At 43.6% G+C, this 13,677-nt stretch overlaps 1 protein-coding gene across 2 annotated transcripts in view; it reads left to right on the top strand.

Annotated features, from left to right (window-relative positions):
• Positions 1–13,677, top strand: part of OPHN1 (oligophrenin 1) — a 99,798-nt gene that overhangs the window by 70,065 nt on the left and 16,056 nt on the right. For both annotated transcript variants that reach the window (XM_063141853.1, XM_063141852.1), the window contains exons 13-17: positions 1,720–1,782; positions 2,591–2,665; positions 7,575–7,659; positions 9,121–9,179; positions 11,177–11,282. In XM_063141853.1, coding sequence (XP_062997923.1) covers positions 1,720–1,782; positions 2,591–2,665; positions 7,575–7,659; positions 9,121–9,179; positions 11,177–11,282 — 388 coding nt within the window. The remainder of the gene's footprint in view (positions 1–1,719; positions 1,783–2,590; positions 2,666–7,574; positions 7,660–9,120; positions 9,180–11,176; positions 11,283–13,677) is intronic.

The following is a 13,677-nucleotide window of genomic DNA, read 5'->3' as shown; positions in this document are numbered from 1 at the left end:
AGGCCAGCTTTCCCCCCTTTTTAATGTTCCTTATGCAGGACACTCCTCTGATTGCACATGCTTCTGTAGGCCACCCAACTGGGTCACACGAGGCTCACATATATGGCCTTTTTAAAGCATGATGTGAAACATTTTCTTTACATTGGAAGCAGTCTGTAGCCACTGCAGGCATCGTTTTGAAGGTCTAGCCGTGCATAGTGTTAGCTGTTTTAAGATCCAGAGCTTATCCTCCCCCTCCCTCCCTCCTGAACTCCTGTTCCTTGTGTGTCATGTCTTTATTAGACTGTAATGTACAAAAGAGAACCCTAAAGGCAGCCACCATAGAAACAAATTCAACACATTGAATTAAATAGTCATTCAAACAATTATTCTACTCCAAGTAATCTTTTACTAAAGTAACCACTTTACAGTACAATGCTACTACCACATGTGTAACATTTCATTACATATCCATGATATTCAACACCTGTGTAGCATTTCCTCATATAACATTTGCATTTAGTATCCAATCAGAAACAATTATTACAAAAAATCAGACCCATCAACGTTCAAACACATTTAACACTTGAATCTAAATAATTCATTATAACAAGACCAAAATTATTTGTTTCTTTAAAATATGATAAATAAATAAATAAATAAATAAATAAATATTAAGAGCACTTGGCACATCATAGGGCTTACCATCTACCTGTGTTTGAAAAGTTACTGAAGCAGCTTTCTCTTTACACTGTCTATGTTAACTTCTGAGCTAAAGCCCTTCCCTTATAGGGCAGTTTCTGCCTGTGTGGGATCACGTTGATATGAACCACAGGTGTGGTAAGACTTCAGGCTTGCAGGAGCCCTGTTTTTGTTTGTTTTCTAGAACACAGGAATCTACTAACTAGAGGACTGGAGCAAAATGGTGACTTGGGAGGATCTCTGCTGACTAAGAAGAAAGGAAGGGGCCTCCCCCTTCACTGGAGGTTTTTAATAGCAGCTCGATGGCTGCCTGCCAAACAGGCTGTAGCTGCCTTTTGCATGGCAGAGTCTACCTCAAGCAGATGATCTTCCAATTATGATTCTCTATGCTCAGCCTAGGAACTTGTGCTCAGCATGAGAACCAAGCTTACCATTTCTTTCACGAAAAAATCCACCCCTAGTTTTCCCAAGTGTTCTTTTCCAGCAACCTAATTTAGAATTAGGTCTCTTGAGTTGTTGCTGTCGTTAGTCAAGTAGGAGTCCAAAATCCTTGCTGATCTACTGCAGTTCACTCAGAGATCTACTAGTGGGTCCCAATTTACCTTCTGTTGACTCCTGATGTGCAAGGCTATTCCCACCTACCTAGGTGGGCAGTGTTTCCCTAGTACGCTCCCTAGGAATGTTGGCCCCCACTACATCATTGCTGCCAGCAATACAGGCTGTGCACATGTCGGGACCGGCAGTGCTGGTGGCCAGCAGTAGGATCCCATTGGATCCTACCCCCCCCCCCAGGAAACCTCAAAGAACCTGCATACATTTCCTTTTAAATATGTAGCCATACTTTGCTTTTGTCTAACTGCTCCAGTTTCAGCTAAGCCAACAGCTGTTTGCATGCAGGTGTGGGCATTTGCTGGTCCCATAAAAGAAGCATCACTCAGGCAAAGGGAAGAACCCAAGCTGCCCTCTTCTGCTCTCCCGACCTAAAGCTGCATGCAGATAATCTTTTCTTGCCCTTTTTATTATTTGTTTGTTTAATAGTGGAGCTGAACGAGATTGGCTTCAGATTTGTCAGGAAATGCATCAATGCGGTAGAAACGAAAGGTAAGTCTGTGCAGCATCTGGAAGCAGGTTCTATTGCGACATTCCGTTATGCTTCAGTTTCCACAGGCAGTAGCCATTTTTAAAAGCTGTTTAATAGCCTCAAAGCTTCTGCAGAAAGACAATAAGAAAGTGCAGTTTGTAGAATATTTTCAGGAGCAATGTACTACAGAAACTGAATTTTTTATGTGCAGTTTGAAGAGAAGCTGGAAACTTGTTAGAAAAGATGGCAATTTATGCAATTTTAGAAATATTCAGAATTAGGTACATTTCTGAATTGCTTCAGGAAAAATTCAAAGTGGCTGACGGTCTAAAATAACACTGTAAAAAAAGATAGGGTAGTGTGCGTGCATGCATGATCTCTGCAACACAACTGCTTGCTTGCAGGAAATTAAAAATGTAACATTTACAAAGTAAAATTATTCATAAAACCAACTTAAGGAATTGTGGTGTCATAGAATAGCAGAGTTGGAAGGGGCCTCTAAGGCCATCGAGTCCAACCCCCTGCTGAATGCAGGAATCTACCTTAAAGCATCCCTGACAGATGGCTGTCCAGCTGCCCCTTGAGGGCCTTGAGTAGTCCCTGGACTGTGTTCTTCCCTAAGTCATACTCCTGGGTTGTAGTATCGTCTCTCTTACTGTGTTGGCATTGCTGGGACCATTCAAAAAGTAACTTCTCGCTTTCCTTACCTTTTTTCTTTTATGGAAAGGCTGAAGGTGGCACTGTTGAGCTTTCTGAACGCCCAATAACAGTATTTGATCTGCTAGGAGTAATTGTTTGTTTGAGTTCTGTTTTTTCCTTCTTGTTCAGGAGTCACAACTGAAGGTGTGTATCGAACTGTTGGCAGCAACATCCAGGTTCAGAAGCTATTGAACGCCTTCTTTGGTAAGAAGCATTCATTGATAGCTGATTTTACTTCCTAAGGGAAATTGTACCAGGGAGGACTTGATAGGGAAGTAAGCCCTTCAAGGCAGCTCTGCAAATTAAAACATGTACAGTTAAAACAGATACAGTTATACAAAAAAATTAAAAATTATTAAACATACTACAATATTAAAACATTTAAACCCCAATAAAACCACTTGGAACTTCATATCCTCCATGACAACCATGGGGCTGTCTCAGTTTTCATCAGCCCAATACATAGAGCAGGGCATACTCTTGACTTGGTCTTTGCCTCAGGGTGTGAGGGGGCTGGGGTGGTGGTCTGGGTATTGGGGGGTGATGGAAATTACCCCATTGTCATTTTACCACTTCCTAGTAAAATTTGGTCTCACGGTGCCAGTCCCTCTGTGCAGAAGTGGGAGACCCATTATTATTATTATTATTATTATTATTATTACATCCCACATTTCCCCCCAATACTGGGACTCAAAGCGGCTTTACAAATTGAAACATGTACAGTTAAAACAGATAGAGATATACAAAAATTAAAAAATAAACATTCTACAATATTAAAACATTTAAAATACAAATAATTTAAATAAAAGTCTAATATATAAACAGCGCATAAACAGAGGTCCAGACTACTCACCAAAGGCCAGCTGAACAGAAAAGTTTTAGCCTGCCTGCGGAATATATCAGGGAGGGAGCCAATCTAGCTTCCTTGGGAAGGGAGTTCCAGAGCCCTGGGGCAGCCATAAGAAGGCCCTCTCCCGCGTTCATAGTGCCTGTGATGGTGGTGGGAACGAGAGGAGGGCCTCTCCTGAAGCTCTCAGAGGACAGGCAGGCTCGTAAGGGAGAACATGGCTAGAGTTCTGCGGTGGGAGTATGGTGCACCCCTAGCCCTGCCTTGTGAGTGGGGTGACAGGGTCAGCGGCAGGGATGAGATAAAAGCAGGTGGAGCGGTCAAGCGTGTGTTCCCCCTCACACCACTGGAATCATGTGAAGTGAGATGCATGAATAAGGCTGAAGGAAACCAAAATGCCAGATTAGACATCAGTCTGGCTGGGTAGAGGGCTCATGAGTGAAACATGGGGAGAACCGTGGCACGCTGATGGAAGGTCGCTGGGGCTGCCTACGTGGCCACCCTTGCCGTTAGAAGAAGGCTTTCAGGTGTTGGATGTTTTACTTGGAGAAATAAATTGATAAGCTCATGGGTTCTGAAGAAGAGCAAAGGAAACTCTGAAGCTGAAGTTGAAACATTTCACTTGCATGCCGTTTGGCTGAGCCCCAGAATCATAGTCTGTACAATTTAAACTGTTACCTGATAACATAACCAGAAAATTATATAAGGAAATTTGGAGTGTGCATTTTCAGTCTGAGTATGTGCAAAGGGATAATTTTAATTTTACAAGATTGGGAACAGAGAAGGAAAATATGAGTATATGGCCAGAAAGAAAGAGAGTTTGGTAAAGATTACTTTGTTGGAAAAGGGACAGTTGGTTTGACAACTGTATAAATTTGAAAAACTGCAGTTAACTGTTCACAACTGCTTTAAGCTTTGAGCAAAAGGACAGTTAAAGACTAAACAGAGTCAGATTTCTGAGACTGAAGCGCAGAGAGGGGGAGATTAAGAGAATGAAGTCAGGCCCCAGACCCTTGGTAAGAAAACTAAACCATAGAAACAGGAAAAATGCAAGTGCGCAAAAGGAAGAAAGATGAAAGCATTTTACCTCTGAGCAAAAAAAGAAGGGTAAAGAAAGGAACCAGTCATTAGAAAACCACAATAGAGGAGTGTCTGTTCAGTGAGTAGCAACTGCTTAAATTATAAAAATAATATGTTACGGATATTAAAACTTTTAAACATAAATGTCCTTGTAAGAGGAAAATATGTAGATAGAAGGGCTGGGTGAAAAATTAGTTTGATTCTCTTTTCAGAGCAAACAATAACACATTGACACTTCCTGAACGTAAACACAAACCACAATACAGTTTGCCATCAAAATCCATACATTTCTGATGTTTGCGTTGCGGTTTACCCAAAAACAAATATTTGAAAAAGTGGGCATGTAAACATGTTCACAAACGCTTTTACTCCGTGGAAAAATTGTTTGAAAAAAGCATGCATTTGAAAAAGTGTCCACAAAATTGAATACATTTGAAAAAAATGCATATAAAAATGTGTTTTTTAAAAAATGCACACAAAAATACATGGACTTTTTTGTGGACTAAAAATGTTGCAGTCTGCTAGAGAATTTGGAGAGAACAAACAGAGCATTGGAAAAATGAGAAACTGAGCAAAATTGAGCTTTGCCCATCCCTAGTAGACAATCAAGGTTTGCATTCCAGAACAGGATTGGCTTGCAATAAATTAGACGCTAATGCAATAAACTCATACTCACTCTCTCTCTCTCTCTCTTTCTCTCTCTCTCTCTCTCTCTCTCTCACACACACACACACCAGTTGGTAAATAACCACAAGCAATTAAAGCACACAAATTGTTCAGAGTTTGCACAGAAATCTTCCAATTCATGAGAACATATAGGGAAGTGTTTGCTTAGGGACATGGCTGCATTCAGTTCAAGTCGAGTCTTTAAAATATTAAGTAATCTAAAGTGGGAGGAGGGGAAAAATCTGGAGGGGGGATTTATAAATGTTTTGATATTAGATTAAAACTTCCCCAAACTATTTCGTCACAAAGAAAGTAAACATATGGACCATATATATTTAAAAGGTTTGGAAAATGTCTGTTCCACTGTCCAACAGCTCTTACTTGCTCACTGGTGCTTTAGAGCCTGCCTTTGGGCAGGAACTATTCCCGCCCTGCCAATGAACACACTTCATGGAAGCGAAGGGATGGGCCCCATTCAGAGTTGAGCGCATGGGCAGGTAAAAAGAAATATCCTGGCCCCAGTCTCTTCAGGAAGTGTTTAGGGATTTCTCAACAGGACTGGAGAGGCAAATTTGCAAGATCTCTTTACAGATGCATCATTGTGACAGGGCTAACACCAGGAAGTGTATAGTCATAGCCACACTTCCCAAGGAATGAACCGTGTGGCTTCCTGCCTCTCTCTGAGCAGACACCCTTTCTTGCTGAGCACTGCTAGAGAGGCTGCTTTTGCCCATAGTGGCACTGCTGATTTGCTGCTTTTTTGCTTTAAAACACTTGGCTACCACCCTCTTGTGCAGTTGTCATATTGGATTCCTGCTGTGTCTTGAGTTGTACAAGGTAGGGGTAGACTTCAATTATCTGGGACAAAGTGTGTTTGATGGCTGTTAATAGGTTTTCCCTCCCACTGTGTGTGTTCCATCTGAAGCCTGGCTGCTGTTCGTTAACTGCATGTTAGTTTGGTTGACCATTTTGCCCCTGTTCCTGGCACCATCCATCTCTCTTGGCAAGAAGAGAAAATTGAGCAGCAACTGTTAAGAAATTCTGGATGTGCCCAAAACATCTCTCCAGCAATGAGCAGCTCACACTTCTGAGTTCTCGCCTTGCCGGCTGCTCCAGTAGAAATCTGTGGATGCAGCTGGGAACCTCTGCCCCAAACCAGGGCAGGATCTACACTACTGCTTTATAATGGTTTATAATGGTACTGACAACTATTGGGGCCCAGGACACACCCCATATACCATTGTCAAACCGCTTTTAAAGTGTTATATACTGTTTGGTGTAGATCTGGCCCATCTCCTAGTCTTGTACTGGCACGAAAATGGTGTAGTCACCTGGGTCATTTAAACATGAAGGACACCCTTTGCTCTTCCCTTCGCTGGGGCTTAGCTTCCAAGCAAAGGAAGAAATCCTTCAGGGTGACATTTGAAATAATGTGACAAAAAGAAGAGGGATTTTTAAGTGGAACATCAGGAGATGACATCAGAGAAAACACTGAGGTTTTCTCAGAATGTTGAGTCCAAGATGGCTTCAGCAACAGGCTTTTCATTGCTTCCCTTTAGAGATTTGTTCCGAAAACCTCATAGAATCATAGAATAGTTGCGTTGGAAGGGGCCTAGAAGGCCATCGAGTCCAACCCCCTGCTCAATGCAGGAATTCACCTCTAAGCATACCAAACAGATGGCCTGCCTTTTGAATGCCTCTGGTGTGGGAGAGCCCATGATCTCCCTAGGTAACTGGTTCCTCAGCCAAGTACAATGTCTGGAACCATCTTTCATTGCTTGGAATAGACAGTGGTGCTTTTGCTGCTTTTGTGTGGCTTGGCTTCTCCTATTAGAAGCATCCAGAAGCATTGGCCATGGTTCCAGATTAGGACATTGACTGTAGTATTAAGTCCCATTGATTTCTTTGGGGCCTGCATGCAACTCACTTAGTGTGGGTCCAACTCTATGATTCTGCTGTAAGTTTACAATTTTCTATAAGCAAAATAAAGACAATTCCGTGCCCCGAGGAACTTCAAATCTAACATTGAGAAGCTGTTGTTGTCAATAGTTTATTGGGCTTTTCTGTTTTTTAATGCTATGCAATAAACCTCTTCCCCTCAATCCTTTTTTGCTCCACTCTGTGTTTTCCTGTCTCTCTCTTCATATAGTCTCATCCTTCGAAAGTAGTAATACTATGGATGTAAATAGGAGAGTTGAACAAAAGTTAAATATGTGAATAATTAACCATAAAGAAGGGGAAAGAAGAAAGAAAAAGGAACAAGGGAAGAGATAAGAAAATACTTTTTTCATCTCTTTCTCTTCCTCATTTCAGATGAGGACATTTGTTATACTCAGATTTATATAAAATGTAGAATGTTTTCTGCATAATGCGTAAAGAACTGTATTTTACCTATGCTGCTTTTGTTCATCACTTCAGGTGTTAACTACTTCAGAAATAAGCCTAATATTTTTTTTTACAAATAGTCATTTATTTATTTGTCTCTTCTCTTTCCTCCCCACCCCCCACTTCCTTCTCAAGACCCCAAGTGCCCAGGTGATGTCGATTTCCAAAACAGTGACTGGGACATCAAAACAATTACTAGCTCCTTGAAGTTCTACCTCAGGTAACTTTTCACTGCTTGCTCTGTTTGTAGTTTTCACTTTCTAAGGATGGTAAATCTAGCCTAAGCTTAATCTGAGGGGGAAATTCGGAACTGGTTAAAAATGAATGGACTATGTTTCTTCAGTAATACAGTCCTATCGCTGGTACGTCTGGCCCAATCCGGTCAGCTCCAAACGTGGAAATGTTTCTGAGCCCTGCTGTCTGATTCCTCTGGCTGGAGGTGCTGAGGAATGAGCCTTCAGCCTTCAAAATGGCCACTCTGGCCCTTTCTAGAAAACAAGGTTCCTCTAAGATGAGAACTCATATTGCCAGGTTTAAAGCCCAGAATAATAACCATTAAACCAACTGCACTTTCTACAGATGACTGGTCCATGATTTCTTTTTAGAGAAGCAATTAGAGCTACTGTTTTATGCCCATGGCTATGTGTACTCCAAAAACCCCACATCACTGTCAAGGTAATCCAAATTCCGATCAAGAAAAGATGGACACTGTTAAAAGCCCCACATTTCCTATAATTTATTCTTCTGCTTCTCACATTGAGGTTTCAGCTTCTGAGATTTTCATCAGTCATTGCCCAAACGCTTCCCAGCATATCTTCACAACAATATGGACTAGAGGCTCCCTTTAAGAAAAAATAAGTCTGGAATTCTGTGGAAACAACGCTGTGGGTACAGCAAATGTTTTTGACCAGGTTGCCAGCTCTAACCAGAAGGGGCTTCTGTTCATTTAGTAGTAATGTGGCCAGAGCAGGTATGTTGAAATCTGGTGGTAGTGCAGTGATGAGTGGCTTGCTATTACCAACAATACCGCCACGCACTCTCAAAAATCTCTACAGTTAGAAGATCATAGAATCATAGAATAGTAGAGTTGGAAGGGGCCTATAAAGCCATCGAGTCCAACCCCTTCTGTGAGCAGGCGCAAAGTGGAAATACTTTGTCTATAGATGTTCATGGCAAGATTGTCTGCAAAGCTACCAGGCTTCTGGAAAACCAGACTTGTAGCTTGTCAAAAGCTTGGTGGCACAGGAGTTCCGGACCATCAAACAGCCTAATTCCATCTGGGTCCGATTGCACAGTGACTGCAAAAGGAATGGAGGGCCTTGGAAACCCAGATCCACTTATGGCCTGCTAATAACTGTGCTGTCAGTGGGTGGAGAAGTGGTATGGATATGTAACAAGATCTGCTGATTCTCTCCAGCAACACTTTGTAGAAGGAGTGAGAGAAGCTTCTAACGCCTTTTTAAACAGGGTCTTGTTTAGAATAATGAAATGGAAACCTTTTCCAGACCTCATAGGAAACTTTGGCATCATCCACAGGGCTGGATATGGATGGATTACCAATCTTGGCAGAATTAATTGAGATTTTTTTACAAAGAAATGAACAAGCCCAGTTTTCCCAAACTAATTGAGAATAGGAACACAGTTGTGCTCACTTTAGCTAAGTTTTTGTCTCCCTTTGCAGGAACCTCTCTGAACCCGTCATGACGTATAAACTTCACAAAGAATTGGTCTTGGCTGCCAGTAAGTACCAGGCAGAAGCAGGGGGATGATGGGTGTTGGCAAGATTCCCTGAAGGACATGTTTCCTTGCCTGATGAGGGTGGCAAACGTGTCTCTGGAGTGGTAGATAGGTGTGGGAGGCCGTGGGCTGCTGCAAATGTAACACCAGCTGCCCTCCTAGATTTTGTGGAGAGGTGGAATCACATAGAAAACAGGCTTCTTCATTTTCTGTGACTCTTCCCCACAGCAGTCAATGGAGGTACAACTCCGGCTCCCCAGCTAACCCCCGTTACCAAATCAGGAGCAGTTCCTCCCTCTTTTGAGCGCTTCGTGGCGCCCCATGGAGGTGATGCCTGCTATTGCGGCTGACGTAAGCCATAGTGAAGACTGCAAAGGTTTTCCCTTATTCCAGGATCTGAAATGGTGATTCTCAGTGGGGTTCAGATCAACCTTTCACAATAGCAAGGCTTAACTGCTCAACCACAATTAAAAACAGCCATCTATAGCCAACGCCAGCATATTTACAAGTTAGCTTATGAACCAAAGGTGCATCAGAATAAGAGAGTCCCTTGAGACAGGGCGAATTACCATATTTCTTTGATTCTAAGACACCATTGATTGTAAGACGCACACTAATTTCAGTACCACCAACAGAAAAAAAGCTTTGGTTCTAAGAAATAATAAACACCCCCGCGATTCTAAGACGCACCCCGTTTTTAGAGATGTTTATATGGGGGGAAAAGCGCGTCTTAGAATTGAAGAAATACGGTAGTTGTAGAACCAGAAAGCGGCCACTGAGAAGGCCCTGAACCAAGAGGGGATTTCTCTGGGATGGTGATTACCAAACTATATGCCAGCTCTCATTCATGTTTCATGAGGGACTGAAGGGTTTCTGGACGAATGAATCCACCATGTTAGATGCATCTACCACGCTATGCCCCTTGCTGCATTGATCACCAAATAGATGATGAAATAGGTGTTCGTTTTAGGATGACCACAGTGAAGCTCCTTTGGAGATGCTGAGAGCTTTTCCTTTTTAATGGATTAATGGATTGTTTGGTGCATACTTGAAGCAGCACAGTTAATGCTGAAAATGCCATTGGTTTGACAGTTCTATTGCTTATTGTATTACTGGGTCGGAGCATCATCTAATGAAATTAGTGCGGTATCCAAGAACCTGGTCACTGTGGTTGAACTTCAGCCGGCTGTAATGAGCTCCCTGATACTTTCCGTTTCAGGAATTCTTTCAATTGCACCTACGCCATGCTTCGTTCCTTCAATACCTGTCTTCCACATCTGAGCTCCTTTTCCCATAGCGGGAAGTTTGGAAGTGTTCTGCCATGGAGGGGGCCTCTGTCTTGGGTTGTGAATGCTTGGGAGCCAGTTTGAAGCACACCTGTTCTTAAAGAGAGCAGCCCTTGTCGTCCATGTTTCCTGTCTCTGGACAGCAACATTGTATTGTGCTTCTTATTTTCAATACACCAAGACGTAAACTATTGGCATGACATTAATTGTGTACATCCAGTTTATGTGCATAGTCTTTAGCTGAATTCACATGACACATGCTAAATCACTCAGTGTGGGCTGTTGTTGAACCATGGCTTATTGTATTGTTTGAATGCAGTGCTTTTTCTGCAGTGTAGCTGCAGAAAAACAAGCCAGGAGTTCTCCAGGTGGCTTGTTCAAGAAAAATAAACCAAACTGCATGGTTAAGAAGTCACTGCAGAAAACGCACTCTGTTCAGACAACATGATAACCCATGGTGAGTTAGCATGCTGTGTGAATCCAGCCTTTTTTGTTATGTAAACAACAGACCTGTGGGGAACACCCAGCAGCACCTGGATCCTTAGGATGAGGAGGGAGATTTAACCATCGCCCCTTTCCCTGCTGTGGTCCAGACACAAATGCCTCCCTGCCTCCCTCAAGCTCTGCTATTTCCATTGGGAGGGATCCTCAGTGTGTCAAGTACATACTAAAACTTCTCTCTTTTTGGGTTCCCCCCCTCCCCTCCAACCTTAGAGTCTGAGAACCTGGATTATAGGTTGGGTGCCATTCATTCTCTGATCTATAAACTCCCTGACAAGAACCGAGAAATGTTGGAACTCCTCATCAGACACCTGGTCCAGTAAGTTGATGTTGATGTTATGTAAGATTGTGCCATGAACAGAATCCATATTGGGATTTATACTCATTGTGGGGGGTGGGGGAGGGAGGAAACACGCACTGTGTAGCAAAATGTGAGTTGGTGGGCGAATGTAGTCAACAGCAGTTCAGGGGATAAGTACAATTTATTTCGTTTAATGGGTTATCCTACCTTCCCCTGGAGAGAGAGGCTTTGGGTTGAAGAGAGGCTTTGGGTTGAAATGTTTTGGAATTCAGGCTGTGCTGAACAGTCTTCGGTTCTAATTTTTGGGCTCAAAATGGTGACGTCACTGAAACTAGTCATATGTTGAGAAAAAGGAGGTGACAGCCTGGTCCATTGTGCTTCTTTCCCATTGGTCCATCAGAATGGTGCATAGGGTGTGTGTCCGTGTGTGTGTCCCCCCCCCCCCCGTGTCCAGGCACAAATTTGCTTTGTTCCCCAGATGGAACAACCTCAGGTGTGTGGAAATCATTCCCTGGGCAGCCCACTGTGGTCGGCTGATGGCAGCCGTCCTGTGCTGCAATTAACTTTGTTTCAGAGATATAACTTTGTGGGTGTGAACTTCTTCCTTCCTTAATTTCACTTTCCTTTTGCAAATGTGGCCTGGGCAGGGCCCTTGAGATGGCTGAAGATAAAAACCTATTGAAATAAATAAATGAAAGCACTGGCATGACGGTTGTTATTATTATTATTTTTTGAAAAGCAAACCATCAAAACGCCCAACGTTCTCCCAATGTATCTAAAGTATGGAAGCTCTAGAGGCACCGAGATCCAGAAAAGAGACAACGTGGCCGGTCTGCCAGGCAGCTGCCTTGGCTGCCCTTCGGGAGGCCCCTGCCAGGCATCTGCCAGCTGTGGCGGCTCCTGCCCCTTTGTTCGATTCCTAAAACTCTCATGTGTCACCTTTTAGGGTATGTGACAGTAAAAAAGCCCACCCTGCCCAAGAGCCACCTGACGCTTTCCCAGCTCTGCTGCTCCCCCCGCCTTACAACATAAGAAGCTGCCTGAGACGGAGTCCGGCCATCTAGCTCACTACTGTCGACACTGACTGGCAGCAGCGGCTCTCCAGGGTTCCAGGCACGATTCCTTTCCTCAGCCTTACCTGGAGAAGCCGGGGATTGAACCCAGGACTTTCTGCATCACCCTGAGCTGTGCCCCCCTCCCACTACCGGTCCCATGCTCCACAAGCTTGTCTTGCAGAAGGGAGGCATGTGCAGAGGGAAGGAGAGGCCAAGGGGGGCACTCTGCATGTGCAAGTGTCAGACATTTCCTTCTGGGGAACATGGGATTTGAACCTGATGTGTGGCAGGAAATGATGGATAGTGTGCATCATTTGCAGTCTTGGAGAGGTCACCCTCCACATATCATGTCCTGTCAAGAATCATTGTGATGCCTCAGACACCCACTGGGAGTGTCATTTGCAGCTGAGGGGAGGCCTCATAGGGCCTCTCCCACTCCTCATTGTTCCATGCGCATGCACACATGCGCGCATGCACACAGGAAGGCATTTTTCCTTGGAAGGGGAACAGGAAGTGATGGAGTGGTGAGCGCCTCATTGCAAGCTGAGCCCTTCAAAGGAGTCTGGATTCAGTTCAAAATGGGGCAGGCCCATTTGAATGGGGGGAGTTTGCATTTCACCCTCCCCCCTGCCCCCTTTTGAATACTTGCTCTACCTCTGAACTCCCACAACTCAAATGTAACAGCTGGAATGTGCTACGATGTGATTGCCTCACTGCATTTGTAAATCAGATGATGGCTGGCAAACTGTAACACACATTTAGAATTTATGGGCAGCTCAAAAGGCAATGTCCCAGGCCTGGTCACCCACTGCTTAATTACCTTTTCAGAATTACTTAGGGTGCAATACTATGCATGTTTAGCCAGAAAAAAGTCCTACAGCTCCCAGCATGGTTGGCTGGGAGTTTTAGGATTGTGCCCTTAGAGAGCTTAAAATGATTTATTTGGTGTCACGTGTAGTTTGGCTCCTTGTGAAATAGATCAATTAAAAATAAAGTGTGCTTTTGTTGTTGTTTTTAAAGTACATGTAACACAAGAGTTCAGGACCCCAATTCTGCTGAAGAGGAGCTTGGAGTGCAAAGTCACTGGGGAGCAATAATGCAGCTCCCTTCTCCTGCCCAGGAGCAGCGTTTTCTGCAACGTGCGTGTGGCCGTCTGTCCTAAAAAGGACCGTTGGCCGTTGCAGAGAGAAACACATCCTGTTTCCACACAGGTGTATGGAAGAAATTAAACTGGCTCAGCTCATTACCTTCTGAGCGCCTTATTTGTTTATTTGTCTCTCTGTTTGAAGTCCTTTCCTGCAGCTCCTCCGGCAAAGTATCTCCCAGAGTGACTCATCTGTCATCCATTATGCAAGACA

This window comes from Elgaria multicarinata, chromosome 15 (assembly GCF_023053635.1).
Source record: "Elgaria multicarinata webbii isolate HBS135686 ecotype San Diego chromosome 15, rElgMul1.1.pri, whole genome shotgun sequence".
Taxonomy (NCBI): Eukaryota; Metazoa; Chordata; class Lepidosauria; order Squamata; family Anguidae; genus Elgaria; species Elgaria multicarinata.
Note: the sequence above shows the minus strand (reverse complement) of the source record. Positions and strands in the feature narration are given on the sequence as shown.